Here is a 20,058-nt window from a genome sequence, read left to right as displayed (position 1 = left end):
TGTTTCTGAAAGGGGTTGCTCCGCCTGCCATAGACCCCCAGGGTCCGCACATCCTTGGAGATGGCACGCAATATATCCCTTCTTTTGATGGACGCTGACCTGCAGAGGAAATACACACAGGAAAATAGTATTAGTCTAACAGTCCTGCCTGTTACACTTATGGCCCCCCATACCCTTCACATCACCATTTACACACACATGGCCCAGCACACAACCAATATGCCGCCACTGGTGAAATTTTGACATACTATATAAATCACACTTGCCCATTACAAGTTAACAGCATGCAAAGTTCTGTTGTAGCCCCATTGTTCAGTTTGTGACCGGCTCCTCACTCTTTTGCCCCATAGATTGCTACTACTGCAGATGAATAGGAGATGGAGACATACCTCCATGAACAAACCCCTGGTGGACATGGCAACTATAGAGGACAGGCACATCATCCTCACCTATAGACCTGACAGGGCCACAATCACAGAGCTGTGTGCCCAATTGGAGCCTGACCTTATATCTGTTATCCATCACCCTACTGGGATCCCCCCCTTATGCAAGTTATATCAGTGCTCCATTTCCTGGCAAATGTTTTTTTCCAAGTGACCGTGGGCTTGGCAGCAGGAATGTCACAGCCAATGTTCTCAATAGTGCTGACCTGAGTGTTGTCTGCCCTGATTAAACACATGTGCAGTTACATTGCTTTCCCCCAGGGTGAAGATTTGGCCACAGTGAAGGCCGAATTCTATGCAATGGGACATATGCCCAACATAATTGGGGCGATTGATGGAACACATATTGCATTTGTCCCCCCCGTCAAAACGAACAGGTGTTCAAAAATCGTAAGAGTTTCCACTCTATGAATGTACAGATGGTGTGCTTGGTGGACCAGTACATCTCCCATGTCAATGCTAAGTATCTTGGGTCGGTGCATGATGCCTTTGTCCTGAGGAATAGCAGCATCCCAAATTTGATGGCACAACTACAGAGGCACAGGGTGTGGCTAATAGGTGAGCGCTGGTCCCCACCCAGTTTATGTTGGTGTATGGGTATGGTGTGGGCCATATGGGATAGTGTGAGGCTAAATGTTGTCCCTCAATATTGCAGGTGACTCTGGTTACCCCAACCTCTCATGGCTGCTGACCCCTGTGAGGAATGCCAGGACAAGGGCAGAAGAACGTTATAATGAGGCATATGGGCGAACCAGAAGGATAATAGAAAGGACCTTTGGCCTCCTGAAGGCCAGGTTCAGGTGCCTCCATCTAACAGGTGGATCCCTGTGCTACTCACCCAAGAAGGTCTGCCAGATAATAGTGGCATGCTGCATGTTGCACAACCTTGCCCCGAGACGCTGTGTGCCTTTTCTGCAGGAGGAGGAGGCTGGAGATGCCCGTGTGGCAGCAGTGGACCCTGTGGACAGTGAGGATGACGAGGCAGAGGATGAGGATGAGGGCAACAGAACATGAGTCATCAGACAATACTTCCAATGACACACAGGTAGGACAGTGTTACTTCATATTTCAATGACTTTTGTTTGCATTTCTGTGGCACTGGCATGCTGATATTTCCCACGTCTATGCCCACTTACTGTTCCCTCTGGCAAATCTTTTTGCAGATGTTGGTGACCTCACATACACTCCTGGTGTAATCACTGCAGCCAGCTACAGGTACAGGTCATTAATCTATGCTCATTTTCTGTACAGTCGAATTGCAATGTTTGTACCTGTTTCTATGAATACATAATTCAAAAACATGACATACTCCAAACTTCTTTTTTTTCCAAGGGTGTTTATTCAAGTGCTAAAATATAGAGCTGCTGCTGGGATGATGATGGAGGAAAGTCCAGGGTATTGTTCCAGTCTGTTAGTAGCACAGGTGCATTGTCCAAGGGGAAATAGAAAGGGGAGCAATGGCAGTTCAAGGTGGACAGGGTGACAGGGTGGGACACAAGGGTGACAATCAGGAGAGTCTCATTTCCTGGCAGGGGCCTTAGCCAGTGTCTCTGGCTTCTGTCTGGTTTGCAGGGAACGTTTGTGGGGTGGTTCACCTTCTGCAGGTGGAGGGGTTCTGATGGCCTGTTGGTCTTGTGGTGGGGCCTCATGGTCACTAGCGGCAGTGGAGGTGGATGGCTGTTCAGATTACTGGCTAGTGGTAGGGGCCCGCTGTTGTGACTGCCTCCCTCACAATATGTGCCATGTCTGCTAGCACCCCTGCTATGGAGACCAGGGTGTTTTTGATGGCCTGCAAGTCCTTCCTGATCCCCTGGTACTGTCCCTCCTGCAGCCACCTGGTCTCCTGCACATTGTCCAGGATCTGGCCCATTGTGTCCTGGTAAGTTGATATGCTCCCAGGATCTCTGCAAGTGCCTCCTAGACAGTCGGTTCCCTGGGTCTGTCCTCCCCCTGATGCACTGCAGTCCTCCCAGTGTCCCTGGTGGCCTGTGCCCCATGAACTGTGTGCCCACTGCCACTGACTCAAGGTCCCTGATTGTCTTGGATATGAGGTGTGGCCTAGGGTCCCTGTAGAGGTGGACACACTGCTGATTGACGTGTCCTGGGGACATAGTTGTGGGTACGCTGGGTGAATTCTGTGGTGGTGTTTCCTGATGGGAGAGGCTCTGTTTTGGTGTGTGACTGGGCCTGGGTAACCGGCTGTCCAGAGGTCCCTGATGGGCCAGGTTGGTCATCCAGAAGACCAATTGCTATCATCACTGTGGGCCTCTTCTGTTGGGGGACTGGATAGTGCTGACACCTCCTCTCCACTGACATTGGCTGGGGTACCTGTGGGGATGTAAATGATGTGTTATTGTTTCTGTGTCTGACATATTGTGCATCCGTGGCTTGCCCTCTTTGTTTGTATTTGCCCTGGTAGCTTTCACTTGTGTAAGTTTGTATATGGTGGGATAGCTGATTCTTTCTAATGTGCATACTTTAGTGATAGGTGTCCATGCAGGGCTGTAATTGGTGTTCATGCATTGGTATGGCATGCAGGGCATGTCATTGGGATGAGTGGGATGTTATGGTGGGGTGTGTGGGAGGTGGTGGAGTGATGGGAGTGAGGGTGAGGGTGGGGGTATGTGTTGGCATGCAGGTAGGGGGGTGATAGTTGTAGAGAGTTGACTTACCAGAGTCCAGTCCTCCTCCTACTCCGGCCAGGCCCTCAGGATGCATGATTGCCAAGACTTGCTTCTCCCATGTTGTTAGTTGTGGGGGAGAAGGTGGAGGTCCACCGCCAGTCCTCTGTACAGGGAGTTGTTGTCTTGCTGCAATGGAAAGTACCTTCCCCCATAGGTCGTTCCACCTCTTCCTGATGTCATTCCTATTTCTGGGGTGCTGTCCCACAGCGTTGACCCTGTCAAAGATTCTCCACATTAGCTCCAATGTCCTTGCAATGGATATCTGCTGCACCTGTGCTCCAAGTAGCTGTGGCTCTACCCTGACGATTTCCTCCACCATGACCCTTAGCTCCTCCTCTGTGAATCGGGGGTGTCTTTGTGGTGCCATGGTTGTTGTGTGAGGTGTGTAGGTGAGGGTATGTTGGGTAATGTGTTGGGGTGCGTGGGTGGTGTATAGGTGTAAGTGGTGTGTGGCTCTGGTTTTATCTGTGGTCTTGGTGTCTGTCTCTTGGCTTTTTTTGTGTTAGTAAAGGGTTGTGGGTACTGTCGGTGTGTGTTTTATAGTGATGTGGGTGCGTGGGTGTGGTGTGTGTATGGGTGTCAGGTGTGTGTTATTTAAATTTTCCAACGTGGTGTTGTTTTGTTTGTGTTTGTGTATTTTGAGCGCGGCATATGTACTGCCAATGGTTTATCGCCATTGAATGTCCGCCGTGGTGATTCGTGGGTCATAATGTGATGAGCATTGTTCTGTTGCCGTAACGGTGTGGGTTTTGATACTGCCAGTTTAACACTGACCTTTGGGCTGGAGGAATTGTGTTTGTGGCTCAATAGTAACGGATTGGTGTGTCTGTGTCATAATATGGTGAGCGGATATATGCCGCCGCCGCGGTAAGTTGGCGGCCGTCAGCGTGGCGGTAAATGTGATTTACCGCCAATGTCATAATGAGGGCCTTTGTATTTCCCTAGGCATAAGGCACCACAAGGAGGCATATATAATATTATGATCTGACACCAGTCCCCTCATAGTTTTTGGTCTAAGTCATTACCATGCGCAGTTTGGCATGTAAGGAAGAGGGCAGGCCTTACATTGTGACTTCTGTTTATTCTCAGTTTAAACTATTATACTTTCTCAACTGCTAATTGATTCATTCCAAGCTGTTTAGTTTAGAACAGTAGCACATTTCAGTTTCAGAGCATTTATCACATATTTTATTATTTATGCTTTTTTATGGGACAACTATGGTATGTGCCTAATCAAGACTGTGATTTTAGGATTTTATATCATCGATCTTTTTATATGTACTTTTCCACTGGAAAACCTTTTATGCATGTATTATTTATTTTATAGTGATTTTGATAGGTTTTATGGGCTAGTTCCCAAAATAAACTTTAATGATGATGTTGAGTCCTCTTTTTAGGCTTCTTCTTTGAAAGACAGGTTTGGTGGGAAACCAGTGAACGACCACTTCCTGTGCAGATGGATGATGGGAAATCCAATGATGATGGGAAATTAATCCTCTTGCTTGGTTTCTTCTTTTAAAGACAGTTTTGACGGAAAGCAAGTGACATACCACTTCCTGTGCAGATGGATGAGGGGGATAGGTAGGCAAGTCAACCAATGTTCCCCTCTTGTCTACAAAGATACACATCTGTTTTGAGGAACACTAATTTATTTTGATAAGTGTGTGTCAGTGGTCACACGTACACATTCTTCACACATACTCTCAACCATTCGGATCCACAGTACTGCACACACCTTTTAGCACTAAACAAGCACTTTATTTTACCCCTTTGTTATATGTTATTGTTAACTAGTTGTTTCTTTCTGCCTTCCTAGGTATTATACTGTCACATACTTTTTTTCACTTATCTTTAGTTGTCACGGATTCTCATAATGCTATTTTTGTACCTCCTCTTTTTCTTTCACAACCGGACCCATAACTTACTTAGTAGGAAGACTGAATAAGTATGCCCGAAGACTATATTGAAGCATTGGAGGGTCGCCCTTCAATGAAAAAAACTTTAGTTTTGACCTACTTTGTCAAAGATAGTCAGCATCTGTCTAAATATTTACCAGTAGCTCTTAAACTAATGGTCAACCAATTCAAGATGAATTCAGGAAGGCAAAAAAGAAAGACTGCAAAGTTAGATTTTCTAAACAAGTGAATTTGGTTATGGTCAGCTACTAATTTTCTAACTAACCACAGAATTATACTGAACCTGTGGATAAGTTTGTTTCAAGACTCAAACAATTATATATGAAATGGAAATGTCAGTCAAGTCCTATGTCTGAGAAGCTTATACAGAATCAACTGACTGTACAATGCAGTTGTAAAAAGATCCAAGAACAACTTTGAGTAGCAAAAATCAATTTATTAAAGATGCCACTGTCATTGCCAATGTAGTGGAACAATCAGAATTCTGTATTAAAGAAATGGGAAAAATGACTCAAATCAGGTAGTGAAGTATCAAGTATTGTAAAGAATAATAATATAATTTCAGATGAAGGTATTGTTTTGAAATATACCAATAGATCTTTCAGAACTAGACAAAATACTAAACGTTGTCACTGATGTGGGAGTACTTACCATGGACCAGAATAGAAAATGTATATTGCGATTTTTAAAGACTGTAGGAAGTGTGACTGTAGAGGCCATTTGCAAAGATTCAACTAAATCCAGGGTAGCTGCAGTGTGTGATGAGAACCCATTTGATGTATTTACATATAAGGTGTTAAGTGTTCTAAGTGATTAACAAAATAAGAGGAGGAATTTTAGCCAAAGGCAAACTTTTTTTTAACTAATGGTAGGATGGTAGAACTTATGGTAGATTCTGGCTTAATCTACATGATTTTAGCTAAAAGAATGTTTAGCGAAGAACGGTCTACCACTATGTTATCTCCAAGGAATATTTGTGCAGAAGGGTAACAACTAATACAGGAGGGTACATGCATGCACAATCAAGTTGGAAGAAAGACTAAACAATGGTAAAGCGTACAAAGCAAGAGATAGTCAACCTATACTTGGTTCGATGCATCAATATGATTTACGTATGTTCATTGCACAAAGAAATGAATTAAATCTGAGTTTTGGTGGCTGGACATGAATGACTATGTTACTTCTTAGGCAGAAAATTGGTCGCAAAGAAGGAGAGAATAGATTAAGACAGGAGTACTGTTGGTTATGTGTCACTATAAAGTGCGGGTAAACCTTGGCATACTTCATGTATGGACTTTATTGGATCTGTAAAAGATTTGTGTTTGTAATGCCAGATGTTTATACCAAATGGTTGACTGTGTAAATCATGAGGGAGGTTACCAATCATTGACCCATTCATTAGTCAAAAGCAGGAGGTGGAGAAAGCCAACAGGTGCTCGCACATCAGCAACAAGTATTTCCAATAATTGTTCAGAACAAAGTCGAAGATGAACCAATGGTGGGTGCCAGGCTAGCCAAACACCTGCCACCACAGGTGTCAGAGGGCCACACACTGAGGAGTGGGTGGTTGCCTAAATAGCGGGAAAAAAAGTGGCCAGGGCACACCCGTATCGTAAATCCAGATAAAGTTCAGGAATTGAGAAGAAGTCCGATCAGGGAATTTGGTGCAGAGGAATTTATTATAGATGCAAATGGATGTTTAAAGTCACGATCACAGAAAGCATGTTATGCAGTAAGTCCATGTATCACAAAGCAGCCAGATGTTGATGAATGGTCAAGATTACAATCAGATGACCACAGAAACCAAAAAAGTCCGTACAGCAAAACAGCCAACACGTGTTTCGTCTTCAAGACTTTGTCAAGGCTTTTGAAATGCGTTATATATATCAGGAAATAGAAGACTATAAACCGGACTGGTAATGGAAATTTTAGTTTCTCTAGGTTCAGTCAATCAGCGTAAAAAGGATCAATGGTGGCCATGATACACCTCAAATTTAGTAGTAGTCAACCCGTGCAGATCGCGTCGGGAAAAGCAATGTGAGCGACCCATTCATAATTTGAGATTGATTTTTGCAGAGGAAGACTTTCTGTCAGTGATGGTACTGAGCTTACCTAGAGTGAAATGCAGACATTTTTGTCATGATGTGGTGTTAAGCACAACCAAACTTATTTTATAACCCACAGGCAAATGGTCTTGCTGAAAGGGCTAGCAGATTGGTTACTATCCAAATAGTATCTACTAATTGTCCAGATGGTAAGAAAATATTCTTGGACATGGTCTGGGAATATCACACAACTGTGCACAATGATACTCAAAAGTCCCCTTTTGAGATCATGCATAGAAAAAAAACCTGATACTTCGTTCATTCCAGCATGGTTTTCAGAGTGGGTGTTGCATAGTGTTGTGAGAAAAGAGCCATCTGGGGAGATTCAAGAACGACTGAAAGTTGGAGATTGGGTGATATATAAAATCCCATTATACCCTATGAGATTTAGAAATTAGCAGCTGGGATATCCATCACCGCTGTGACGGACTAACCTGTCCGCCAATATCTGAATCAAGCCCCAAGTCTGATTGTGTGAAAGACGTTTGACCCTTTCAAAATTTAGGAAATTCATGACTACTCTGTTGTTCTGGAGAATGGTGAGAGCTGGAATCGAAGAATTGCTTTGTACCAAAGAGGTGGACACTGCAGTGTGAGAAAGAAGAAACAACATAGAGGTTTCATGTGGATGTCTAATGCTGAACTACGCGCATCAGAACGTTTGCGCGTAAATCCGTTCAAGACAGAGGAAGAGTGGTGATCCTGGAACTTTTCCAGTCTCAGCCTCATCAAGAGGTGGCAGAAATCATAGACCACCTGCATTTTTGTATGCAATTGTTTTAATCAGGAGAGTGTCATTTGGATAATTCCATCCTTTGTTTTCTTACATCCTTTGTTTTTACTGTTTCGTAACATGTTCTTTGTGTTTTAAGGAATGAGGGTGTATTATTTTGAGTCTTACTAGAACAGCCCACAATATTTACTTATGTTTTATGCTCTACAGGAGTGGTAGTATTCTGAGTGGTGTCAGCTGTTCCCTGGCAGACTTGGGATGACTATGTTCCTGTTCTAAGTGTAACTTCTTCTTATGCAACCTGGGAACTTAAAAAGGCCTACATATCAGGGCTTAATTTGTGACAGCATTCTTTAATAACATCAATTGAGGACTTCACAAACATGATGTGCACTGCTCCAAGTCAGGTGTTCAAGCTGACAAACATCTGTTTAAAGAGGCCTCTTGAAGTTGCATGAAAAGGAACACTGAAGCTAAAAAATGTTTAACTTGAGTTCTCATTATTACTGGTGGCTAGTAAAAGTATATTATTTCAAAATTCTTGCAGGAAAAACATGAAAAGCTTACCGATTTACAAGTAACGTGTCACTTGTCATGACCAAACAATCCACATAAGTCTCCAATTTCCTTTCTTCATTAGAGGTTTGCACTAAACTTAATAGTAAGCATAGTTTAAGGGTATTGTAAGAACCAACTGGTACCACTTGTGAAGCAAAGATATTGGCAATGATAGCTGTAAATGTCCATGGTGATCTCATAGTCAACAGGTGCAGTTGTTTCACACTGTCACTAATAGATGAAGGACCTAAAAAGAATAAAGTAACCATAAAAACAAATAGTGGTGAATCTTTTTAAATAAAAACGATGGTAAAAACGACAAAATAAGTATTCACAACTACTTGGCACAAAACAGAAACAAAACAAAATTCAAAGAAAGACTTGGGCAACACTACTGTGACCTAAGAGAAATAAGTGGAAGGAATCACATGAGAATGGACGACTTGGAGAGAGGTGCTTATTCATCCCCCAGTGCTTCTCTCCGTTCTGGGAAAATCCTTGTTGACCGGAATTAAAATATGGAGTAATAAATTACCGAGGATAAAAGGATTTCTTGTTGGCAATGCTAAGGCAACATGAACCAGGTACAAAAATAGGTGCATATGTATTTTCTAATTTATTGAGATAAGCCCTTAAATTCAACCATTAGCATGTAGAAACACAACTGCTACCGTACACAGCCACAACAAACAATGCGCCAAAGCTACAGTTATGGGGCGATTATGAGTAGAGCAGAGAGCTATTCCTGTGTGGTATACCGCTGTGCCCAATCATGAGAGGTTCAACATTTTGGAATTTATATATAAAGGGCACTTTTATAATCTTGAAGCTGTGCAGCAAAAAGTGCGCTAATCAGCAAAAAAGGGTTATCTTGTACATAAACCCTGAATAATACAAGTAAGTAATTCATGTAAGGATGTGCTACCAACAATGGCTTCACACAGGTAAACGCACAAACAGTGATTTCTTGTGTCTGGGTGACTCAGCACAACAGGGTTCTTGCTCTGCGTTATAAGGACAACTAAAAGACCTCATTTACGAGGCCCCAGCAGCACACTGCGCTACCAGAGCGTAATTTTTTTTAACCTCCGGTGGCGCAGTGTGCCAGCACATATTTACAAGGCTACGCAAAGCCACCTTGCGTGACTTTTCATGGCGGTGTAAATATGGACTCCTTTCACGCATAACACTGAGTGAATGGGACATTCCATGGTTGTTGCTTGGGGTGTTCCCAGGCATTACCCATGGAACCCGAAGGAATCCGACGCATTCCCAGATTTACAAGTCTGGGAATGTGTCAGATTCCTACACCATCTCAGGGGTGGTGTAAGAGTGGCGCAATGGGGAGAGATATCTTTATTTCTCCCCGTTTTATCTCTTTCTGTGTCTGCTGCATTCTGTAGCAGACACAGAAAGAGGAAAACACCTCTTGTGATTGTTTTTGTGCATTAAGGTCTCCCTTCTTGCACAAAAACAACCATCCGCACACTGCAGGCATCCTTGCACCACGGCGCAAGCGTGTCTGCATTGGCACATGGCAGCAATTTGTGTGCCAGCGCAGGGAAGAAGGATAGAAATGCGCTGTTTCTTGTAGATACTGTCATTTTGCCCTTTCCAGGTGGCGCAGGGCAGGGCAGCAAGTCACTTGCTGAGCTGCCAGGCCTTGTAAATGAGGCCCTGAGTGTATTCATCCCACACCTTACATACATGCTTCCCTCACATGTTCATTCAATCAATCAGTGTATTTGTAGAGCGCACTACCACCCGTGAGGGTCTCAAGGCGCTAAGGGGGGGAGGGTGCTGCTACTGCTCAAATAGCCAGGTTTTGAGTTTTTTTCTGAAAGTCAGCAGGTCTTCTGTCTGTCGTAGGGGCAAGGGAAGGGTGTTTCAGGTCTTGTAGGTGAGGTGGGAGAAGGATCTGCCTCTGGTAGTCGCTCTTCAGATGCGGGGGACGGTGGCGAGGGCGAGGTCTGGGTGTAGAAGGTGAGTCGTCAGTTGAGGTAGGCTGGACGGGTGTTGTGGAGCACCTTGTGTGCGTGGGTGAGGAGCTTGAAGGTTATCCTTTTGTTGACGGGGAGCCAGTGTAGGTCTCTCACAAGGGGAGTGATGTGGCTGTGGTGGTGGACATCGAGGATCAGGCGTGCAGAGGCGTTTTGTATGCGTTGCAGTCGTTTGAGGAGTTTGGCCGGGGCTCCTGGGTAGAGGGTGTTTCCGTAGTCAAGTTTGCTGCTGATGAGGGCTTGGGTGACTGTTCTTGTATCTGTGGGGATCCATCTGTAGATCTTGCAGAGCGTGCGGAGGGTGTTGAAGCAGGATGAGTAGACGGCGCTGACTTGCTTGGTCATGGAGAGTGTTGAGTTGAGGATGATGCCCAGGTTGCGTGCGTGGCTGGTGAGTGTTGGGGCTTCTCCCAGAGCGGTCGGCCACCAGGAGTCGGCTGAGGGATTGGCGCCGAAGATAAGGACCACCATCTTATCTGAGTTCAACTTCAGTTTGCTGTTCCTCATCCATTTGGCAACGGCCTTCATTCCCTCATGGAGGTTGGATTTGGTGGTGAGGGGGTCCTTGATGAGGGAGAGGATCAGTTGGGTGTCGTCGGCGTAGGAGATGATGTTGAGGTTGTGCAGCCGGGCTACGCTGGCGAGCGGGGCCATGTAGACATTGAAACGTGTAGGGCTGAGGGACGAACCTTGGGGAACGCCGCAGATGATCTTGGAGGCTTTGGAGAGGAAAGGCGGACGCTCTGGGTTCTGCCGGAAAGGAAGGAGGTGGTCCACTCCAGAGCTTTGTCCCGGATCCCTGCATTGTGGAGGCGTGGGCGTAGGATGCAGTGGCAGACGTTGTCAAAGGCGGCCGAGAGGTCCAGGAGGATGAGGGCCGTGGTTTCGCCGTTTTCAAGCAGGGCCCTGTTGTCGTCGGTGGAGGCGATGAGGACGGTTTCAGTACTGTGGTTGCTGCAGAACCCTGACTGGGATGGGTCCAGGATCTTGTTTTCTTTGAGGTAGTGGGTCATTTGTCTGTTGACGATCTTCTCAAAGACCTTGGCCGGGAATGGGAGCAGGGAGATGGGGCGGAAGTTCTTGAGGTCTCTGGGGTCTGCCATGGGCTTCTTGCGTAGGGGTTGATCTCAGCATGCTTCCAGCTCTCGGGGTAGGTCATGGTCTCGAAGGAGATGTTGATGACTTTGCGGAGGTGGGGTGCAATGATGGCACTTGCTTTGTTAAAAATGTGGTGCGGGCATGGGTCTGACGGAGATCCAGAGTGGATGGTGCCCATGGTTTTGATTGTGTCGTCTTTGTTCACGTTGGCCCAGATGAGCAGGGGGTCGTAGTTAAAAGTGGGTGGAGAGTCTGAGGAGTCGGTGATTGGGGGGGTGGTCTGGCTGTTGAAGCTGTCATGGATGTCTGTGATCTTGTGGTGGAAGGAAGCGGCGAGGGAGTTGCACAGGTCTTGTGAAGGTGGGATGTCGTTTGTGCTGGAGCTGGGGTTGGAGAGTTCATTCACGATGTTGAAGAGCTCCCTGCTGTTGTGTGTGTTGTTGTCCAGGCGATCTTTGAAGGAGGTTTTCTTGGCAGATCTGATGAGGTGATGGTGATTGCAGATGGTGTTCTTGAATGTGGCATGGTTGTCCGGTGTCTGTTCGAGGAGCCACTTTCTCTGAAGTTTCCGACAGGTTTGCTTGGAGGCTTGAAGGTCCGAGGTGAACCAGCTGACTCTCTTGTCAGCACCTCTGTTGTAAGATTTATTGAGTCGATGAGAGTGTTGGCACAGTCATCGATCCAGCGGCATAGGTTGCAGGCTGCGAGGTCGGGATAGGTGGGTGGTTTTCGGGCGAGGCTGGTGTTCAGCTGGACTTGGCTGATTTTGCTCCAGTTGCGGCAGGGGATCTGTTGGGTGTGGTGGTGCATGGTGGGTTTCTGGAAGGTGAAGTGGATGCAGCGGTGGTCGGTTCATGGGAGTTCAGTGGTGTGGCTGAAGGTGACGTGGGGGCTAGCGGAGAAGACGGGTCCAGTGTGTGGCCAGCGGAGTGTGTTGGGGTAGTGATGAGTTGTCTGAGTCCGAGCGTGGCGAGGTTGTCGATTAGGGTGGTAGTGTTGGGGTCATTGTTATTCTCCAGGTGAAAGTTCAGCTCGCCGAGGAGGACATAGTCGGCGGAGGCTATGGCGTGCCTGCTGACAAGGTCGGAAATGGAGTCGCAGAACTAAGGCCGTGGGCCTGGGGGTCTGTAGATGAGGGTTCCTCTGAGGGTGGTGTTGGGGTTGGTGTGGCTCTGGAGGTGCAGGTGTTCGGCTGTGCTGAGGGTGTTGTCGGTACAGGTCGTGACCCTTGATGGCATGTTTGCGTGTGGAGCGGGTGTTAAGTAGGATGCATCGTAGGTAGTTGCGGTCAGGCTCGGCAGGAGGTTTGGCGATTTGGAGGCTGGTGAGGCTGCAGTTCTGGCAGGTGAAGGGTTCCTGGGTGTGCTTAGGGGAGGCCAGGAACAGGTGTGTGCTCGTCCGGTTTTGAGTGCGCAGTGGGTGCTGGTGGTGTAATGGCGTTGCTGGCCGTGCTGGTCTTGGGGACCAGGGGTTCATTGCCCACGTTTTCTTTAACTGACTGTCACCTTCAATACCTCCCCCCCCCCAAAAAAAAACATGCACACTTATGGTGACCAAAAACACATTCTTGTCTTGATTGTGTATATGTACATGTATTAATAAAGCACTTTGTACCAGGCTGCAGGCTGCTTCAGAACCCATGGTTAGTCTAGTGGTGGTGGTTTTATGTAGGGATATTGGAATTAGTCTTGTGCATGCAAGGAAACAATTCCACCAGTTACTCAAGTTTCTTTATTGTAGAGTCAATTAACAGGAGTTACTTGTGATTATTAGTGGATGGGGGTGAGTTCATGACAGTTAGTTGCTAAGATTAATCCATGGGCTAAGATTCAAAGATGGAGAGGCTGTGATCTTTGAGATGAGGTGTGGGGAATTTGCAGAAATACAATAATAGGTATGTAGAAGTTACTTACCTTCGGTAACGATATATCTGGTAGTGACATATTCTAGTTGCAGATTCCTTTACTTCGAATTTCCCGAGGTGTAAGACAGGATCCAGAGATTTTTTCTTCGAGCAGTACCCCTGCGCGCCATTAGGTGGCATTGGTCGACTCCGCGGGTGTCGTGGTCGCCGTGATGACATCTTGGTAGTATATAGGTGCCACCCCAGCACGCTGTTTCTTTTCACGACGTCAGTTTCTTTTCACGACTTTCCAGCCAATAGCGTAGAGCCATGAAGAACACTGAGAATGGTGCGCCTAAACTAGGGCACATCAAGGGAAGTACCTGTCCCTAGAAATCAGTTTGCAGTGTGTGGAGGATGGGCTTGTCAGTAAAGAATCTGCAACTAGAATGTCTCTACCAGATATGTCGTTACTGAAGGTAAGTAACTTGTACATCTGATAGAGACTTCTAGTTGCAGATTCCTTACCTTTGAATAGGTACCCGAGCAATACAATCCCCGGTGGTGGGCTGCGAACTAAGATCACACCAAAAAATCCTGCAGGACCGAGCAGCCAAAATAGCCATCCCTGTGGACCTGACTGTCCAGGCAGTAGTGCTTGGTGAACATATGTAAGGACGCCCACGTTGTGGCCTGACAGACATCCAGGACTGGAGCTCCACGTGCTAACACTGCGGTAGCAGCAGTTGCTCTGGTAGAATGAGCGTGCAAACCCCCAGGGGGTTGGTTTTTCGCCAAAGCATAGCGCATCTTGATGCAAAGGACTGCCCATCGTGAGATGGTCCTCTTCTGCACTACCTTCCCTTTCTTCGCACCCACCTATCCCACAAAGAGCTGATTGTCCACCTGGAAATCTTTGGTACGATCTAGATAGAACGCCAACTCTCTTTTTGGATCTAGACGGTGGAGTCTCTCCGCCTCATGAGAGGGATGTGGGGGTGCGTACAAAGTAGGCAAGGTGATAGATTGGCCTATGTGAAAAGGCGTTACCACTTTTGGAAGAAAGGAAGCACTGGTACAAAGCACCAGTTTGTCAGGATGCACTGCTAGGAATAGTGGCTTCGAAGAAAGTGCCAGAAGCTAACTTACTCTGCAAGCAAAGGTGATGGCAATCAAGAAAGCTGTCTTAAATGTTAAGAGCCGTAAAGGACAGTTGTGGAGTGGCTCAAAAGGGGCGCACATGAGGTATGTGAAGACCAACTTCAAATCCCACTGGGGCATGATGAACAGGACAGGAGGAAACATGAGTGAGGCCTTTAAGAAACCTCCCAACAATGAGAGATTTGAAAAGAGAAGGTTGGTCTGGTAGCCTTAAGAAGGCAAAGATGGCAGACAAATATTCCTTAAGGGTGCACATTCCTTCGGGTGAGAGGTAAAAAGCCGCCAACTGTCACTGCTCAATCTCCACGCAAGGAAGCGGAGACTGAACAGGTTGGGGTGGATAAGAGTCCCCTGCTGCTGTGACAGAAGATCCTCCCGAAGGGGCAGTCTGATTGGAGGATCGATGGCCATGCTCAAGAGTTCAGGATACCAGACTCTTCGTGCCCATTCTGGAGCCACCAAGATTACTTGGGCCCTGTCTTGCCTGATCTTCTTCAGAACTCTGGGCAGAAGTGGTGTTGGCAGGAAGGTGTACAGGAGGCACGAGTTCCACTCGTGACAAAAAGCGTCGCTGAGCGAGTGCCGCCTTGGAAAGTTGAACGCGCAAAACAGCTGGCATTGCACGTTCTCTGCAGTGATGCATCTGTCACTACTGTGAGATCTGGTTGGGAAAGGGAGAGGGATCTGCCATTGACCCAATCTGGATTCAACAACCACCACTGCAGGTCTTTTGCAGTTCCCTCCGAGATCTGAACCATGTTGGAGAGATTCTCTGACATGCTGCACCCACTGGAACTTCAGGTCCCACTGGAACTTGCGCCCACTGGAACTTCAGGTCCCACTGCAAAGCCTGAATATGCCATCTGGCATGTTGGACCAGCAGGATGTAGGAGGCCATGAGGCCCAGCAACCTCAGAGTCAGTCTCACCGAAATCTGGGATAGAGGTTGAAACATTGGTATCATAGCCCGAATATCCTGGACTAGCTTTTCGGGAGGATAAGCCCGAAACTGCACTGTGTCCAGAACAGCTCCAATGAAAGGGAGTGTCTGAGAGGGAGTCAGGTGTTACTTGGTCACGCTGATAGTGAACCCCAGCGAATGCAGGAGGTTTGCCGCAGTCTGGAGGAGGGAGACGACTTTCTGGGGCATGTCCGCCTTCAACAGCCAGTCGTCGAGGTAGGGGAAGACTGAGACCCCTATCCTGCGCAGATGACCTGCAACCATTACCATCACTTTTGTCACCACCCAACGGGCTCTGGTAAGGCCAAAGGGGAGAACAGTGAACTGAAAGTGCTCGTGACCTACCACGAATCGTGAGTAACGTCTGTGGGCCGGCAGGACAGGAATATGGAAATAGGCATCCTGCAAGTCCAACGCAACCATCCAGTCTCCAGGATCCAGGGCAGAAAAGACCTGAGCCAAGGTTTACATCTTGAACTTCTCCTTCTTGAGGAAGAGGTTTAGGGACCGGAGGTCGAGGATAGGACGAACACCCCTGTCATGTTTGGGCACCAGAAAGTAGTGGGAATAGCAACCACGACCTACTTTGGGCACAGGGACCCTCTCTATGGCTCCCTTGGCCAGGAGATCCTTGACATTTTCGCAGAGAAGTGCCAAATGATCCTCCGACATGTGATCAAATGATGGTGGAATGGCTGGAGGAGAAGTCTCGAAGGGGAGGGTGTAGCCCCTGAGGACGATCTGTAAAACCCACCTGCCCGTGGTAATGGTTTCCCAGTGGGGCAGATGATGGTCAATTCTGCCACCAACTGGTCCCGAATGTCCCAATGGACTAGGAAGGTTTTGAGACAGAGGAGGGGGCAGGGTGGAATAGGCGGCCTACTAACTCCCTGATCCATGAGCTCAGTGGATCCTGCGTCCGTGCAGGGGCTGTGCAGCATGGGCGGGTTGGTGGCCCTGGTGGAAATGGATGCAATTGGGTGCCCCTTCCATAGCCACGAAACAAACGGATGCGGGCAGAGGGGGGCGAGGAGTGGCTAGGAGGCAAAGGGACAGAGCCATAGCCCAGGAATCCTTAAAGCACTCGAGCACTGAGTCAGCCTTGTCTCTGAAGAGACAAGTGCCATCAAAGGGCATGTCCATCAAAGATTGCTGAACATCCCCCGAAAAGCCAGCCGTCCTCAACCAGGTGTGGTGTCTCAGTGCCACTGTTGATGCAACGGATCTGCCAAGTGAATCAGTCGTATCTAGCCCACAATGGATCATGAACTTGGCTGCGTCTCTACTGTCTGTCATGGATTGGGAAAGAACGTTCCAAGCCTCTTCCAGAACTTGGGGCAGCACTTGCGTGACCGTATCCCAGAAAGTATGGGAACAGCAGCCCAAAAGGCATGCAGTGTTCACGGACGCAGGGCTAGACTGGCAGAAGAAAACATCTTCTTCCCTAAGTTGCCCAGTCTTTTTGATTCCCTGTCCGGGAGACCTGTACGAAATGTGAAAGAGGATGAAGAAGCCTGGATTACAAGGCTCTCAGGCATAGGGTGTTGGGTAAGGAAATTTGGGTTATTCGGTGCAGGCCGATGGCAGCGGGCGCCCATGTGCTGGGTTTGGCTACAGGTGAGTTCCTCTTCTCAAAGATAAGGCACCCTGTGTTACCTTGATGCTGCCCAGCTCCAGAGCAGGATTCTTGGTATGATCCAATACTTGTCACCCGTTACAGCTGTGGAGTATCACTATAAATTCTTCCCATTACACCTCTTACTGCTTCTGCACACAACTCAGAGACAACTTCCTCAAAACTGACATCCCAGTGGTTGGTTGTTGACACGCCGTCCTCAATATCCAAGGGAGTTCGCAGGTAGCAGCCATTACAGAAACCTTGTGGATAAGCCAACCGTATTGTTTTGTCTCTTTCACCCTTCTATACCTTTAACCCCATTTTCCTCCGGTGGGAGGAGGATGGATTATGCATGCCAGTGGTACCATTCCCTGATTGTGTGGATCCCACAGTAAGCATTACTGGTGTGTTGTGATCTGAGCTCCTACCTCAAATTTCACTTTGTGAAAATACTGACAAAGTTGCTTCTCCCTGGTGTACCTTTTTAGGTACAAGACCCCTCTTTGGATCACGTGTCTCATGTGCTCGCATACTGTAAGCGTTCTTCCATTTCTCGTGTGCTTGCATACTGTAAGCATTCTTCCAACCAAATTCACCATCATTTGACCTTAATGCTAAAAAGCCGCTATTCTGGTACAGATTTCTGTTTAGTTACACTGCGACTTGATTCAGTCACACTGTATCTTGAAGATACAAAGTATTGCTATGGTCTTTCTATATGTAGCCTTTTGAGTCTGTTTACAACTTACTTATAAAGTATTTACGGTTTTATTTACAGTAGGAGTGCATTCTGAATTTATTTTTGGACTTGAAGGTGGAGACATCAACATACCTGATGCATCTGTAACCAAACATTTGGGGTAACTTAGTCCTCTCTGTCTCCAAGATAAGCCCTCACCTTCCTCAGGTTACCCTCTATCAGGTTGCACTTGCACTGGTAGACATTCACCCCAAGATGACGGAAGGTGTTGTATTGCCAGAGCAACCCCAGGTGGAGTGGCACCTCCTGCTCTGAGTCGGAGACTTTTTGCAGGGGGAAGAGGCAATATTTAGCCCAATTTAATTTAAACTCAGAGACTTTACCAAATTTGTCCAGCACCTCCATCACCCAGGGTAAGTCTCGACGCATGTTCCAGAGGTATATGAGGGTGTCATGAGCCTAAAGCAAAAGAATCACCTCCCAATCATTGGGCCCAAGTATAGCAAGGGCCTTGTGGCCTGGGGGATTCTGCAGTGGAGCAGTTGGAAGAGGAAGGAGACGCAGGGCTTTCCTCTTGTTGCGTGCTATTACTCCTCTGTGTCGCTGCCTGAGGACCCATCCTGCCCCACAGCCCAGTTGGATTGCAGGATCACACAAGATCCTGGAGGTGGCCTGCCATGTCCTCGGGGATGCCTCATGCTTACCACCATTCTTCATCTGTGGTTCAAGCCCAGCTACCGTGACACAATCTGAGTGGCCCTCATCTTGGTCGGGAGAGGGCTGCTGGTCTGCTGGATGAAGTCAGGTGGGTAAACAGTGCAGAGCTCCTTACCGCACAGTTGTCCTGGCTGCCATCTTGACCACAGCCAGATGGTTTCACACCCATAAGCAGTAAAAGCACTTCCTTGGCTTATGGTGCCTCCAGGAGTTGTTTCTGTCTTACTGAGTTTAGGTCGGGTTACGGAGTTCATAGAGTTCTCTGGGGTAAACAGCAGTAGTCTCTGACTAGTACTGCATTTTATAGAAGGCCTGGAATGCTTGTAGTTTTCTCTCCTCTGTCCTTCAAATTACCCCCTTTCATCTTTCACCTCAATGATATGCCTAAGGCTCTGCAATGCCAATATGTATTGGCTAGCAACCTTGGCCCACATTAGTGACAGGCATACCGATTCTCCCCAATATATATATATATAGAAATATATAGATAGTTATATATATATATATATATTGCCCTGTTGCTCTATGTGGTTCAAATCTGTCCCTCAAGGGTTGTTAATTGGTGCCACACTCTCCTGGAGGGGGCAGCTTTGTATAGCTCCTCCATCTCTTGCAGTCCTTGTGTGAGTTTGGTTAGCAAAGCATCCCACACCAGCTCAAGCGGGCAACTCCCTTGACAAAGGTCCCCCTCACTACTGATTTCAAAACATTTCAAACCAACCTGTTACTTACCTCGGCCTTGTGGTTGAATGCAATGCATTAATTAATTTGCTTATTGACTATCAACCACAAGTAGGGAGTTGTTTAAATTACAGGATCCCGGCTTTTTTCTCCCCCACAACAAGCTGGCCGGGTAAAAACCCCAGTTACTGGGTCATTGTCTGACACTATTTGTGTACCTTGATCTATTGAGTCTAGCAGCCTTATTAGTTGTTTGTATGCAAAAAGGGTAAGCGGACCCTGGCATATTTGTGATGTACTGATGAGAAGTGTGAGCACCTGGGGGATGCCCGGGGCTCCAGACATCAACCAGGCCTTGGTCTCCCAACGACTGTTTCATTTTAACAGGCATTGACAGCATACCGCCTTCCCGCCATAGCTAACATCTGTCTGGTTGCAGAGTAATAAGAAGCACTCAATGTAGTATAGCATGTCACACAACCAGCATACTTCAAAGACCACACCCTCAACCTTGTCTTCTCAACATCACAAATAATCCATTGCAACCCACCCATACCCTGGACTGGGCTGACCACTTCGCCACTTCTATCAAGCTGCTCACCTTACTACCAACAAACCAAGGTCAACACAAAAAATAAAGACCTATCTTTCAGACCCTACAAAGACTTCTGCATAAACAAAATAATGCTTCAAATCATCTCTCACTCTATCATCTCCATGACCAATGCCAACACCCTTCTAAACTACAACAATTTATTTGTAAAGCTATGTGAACATCCACGCCCCAATTATTAATTGCAAGTACAAGCTGATATTCTACAGACCTTGCTGACAATAAAC

At 47.0% G+C, this 20,058-nt stretch overlaps 1 protein-coding gene across 1 annotated transcript in view; it reads right to left on the bottom strand.

Annotated features, from left to right (window-relative positions):
* MCMDC2 (minichromosome maintenance domain containing 2) overlaps positions 1-20,058 on the bottom strand; it is a 1,221,288-nt gene that overhangs the window by 658,799 nt on the left and 542,431 nt on the right. Inside the window, exon 8 of the mRNA XM_069218905.1 lies at positions 8,449-8,686. Coding sequence (XP_069075006.1) covers positions 8,449-8,686 — 238 coding nt within the window. The remainder of the gene's footprint in view (positions 1-8,448; positions 8,687-20,058) is intronic.

This window comes from Pleurodeles waltl, chromosome 2_2, assembly GCF_031143425.1.
Source record: "Pleurodeles waltl isolate 20211129_DDA chromosome 2_2, aPleWal1.hap1.20221129, whole genome shotgun sequence".
Lineage (NCBI taxonomy): Eukaryota > Metazoa > Chordata > Amphibia > Caudata > Salamandridae > Pleurodeles > Pleurodeles waltl.
The sequence above is the reverse complement of the archived record's forward strand: the minus strand, read 5'-3'. Positions and strand labels throughout refer to the sequence as shown.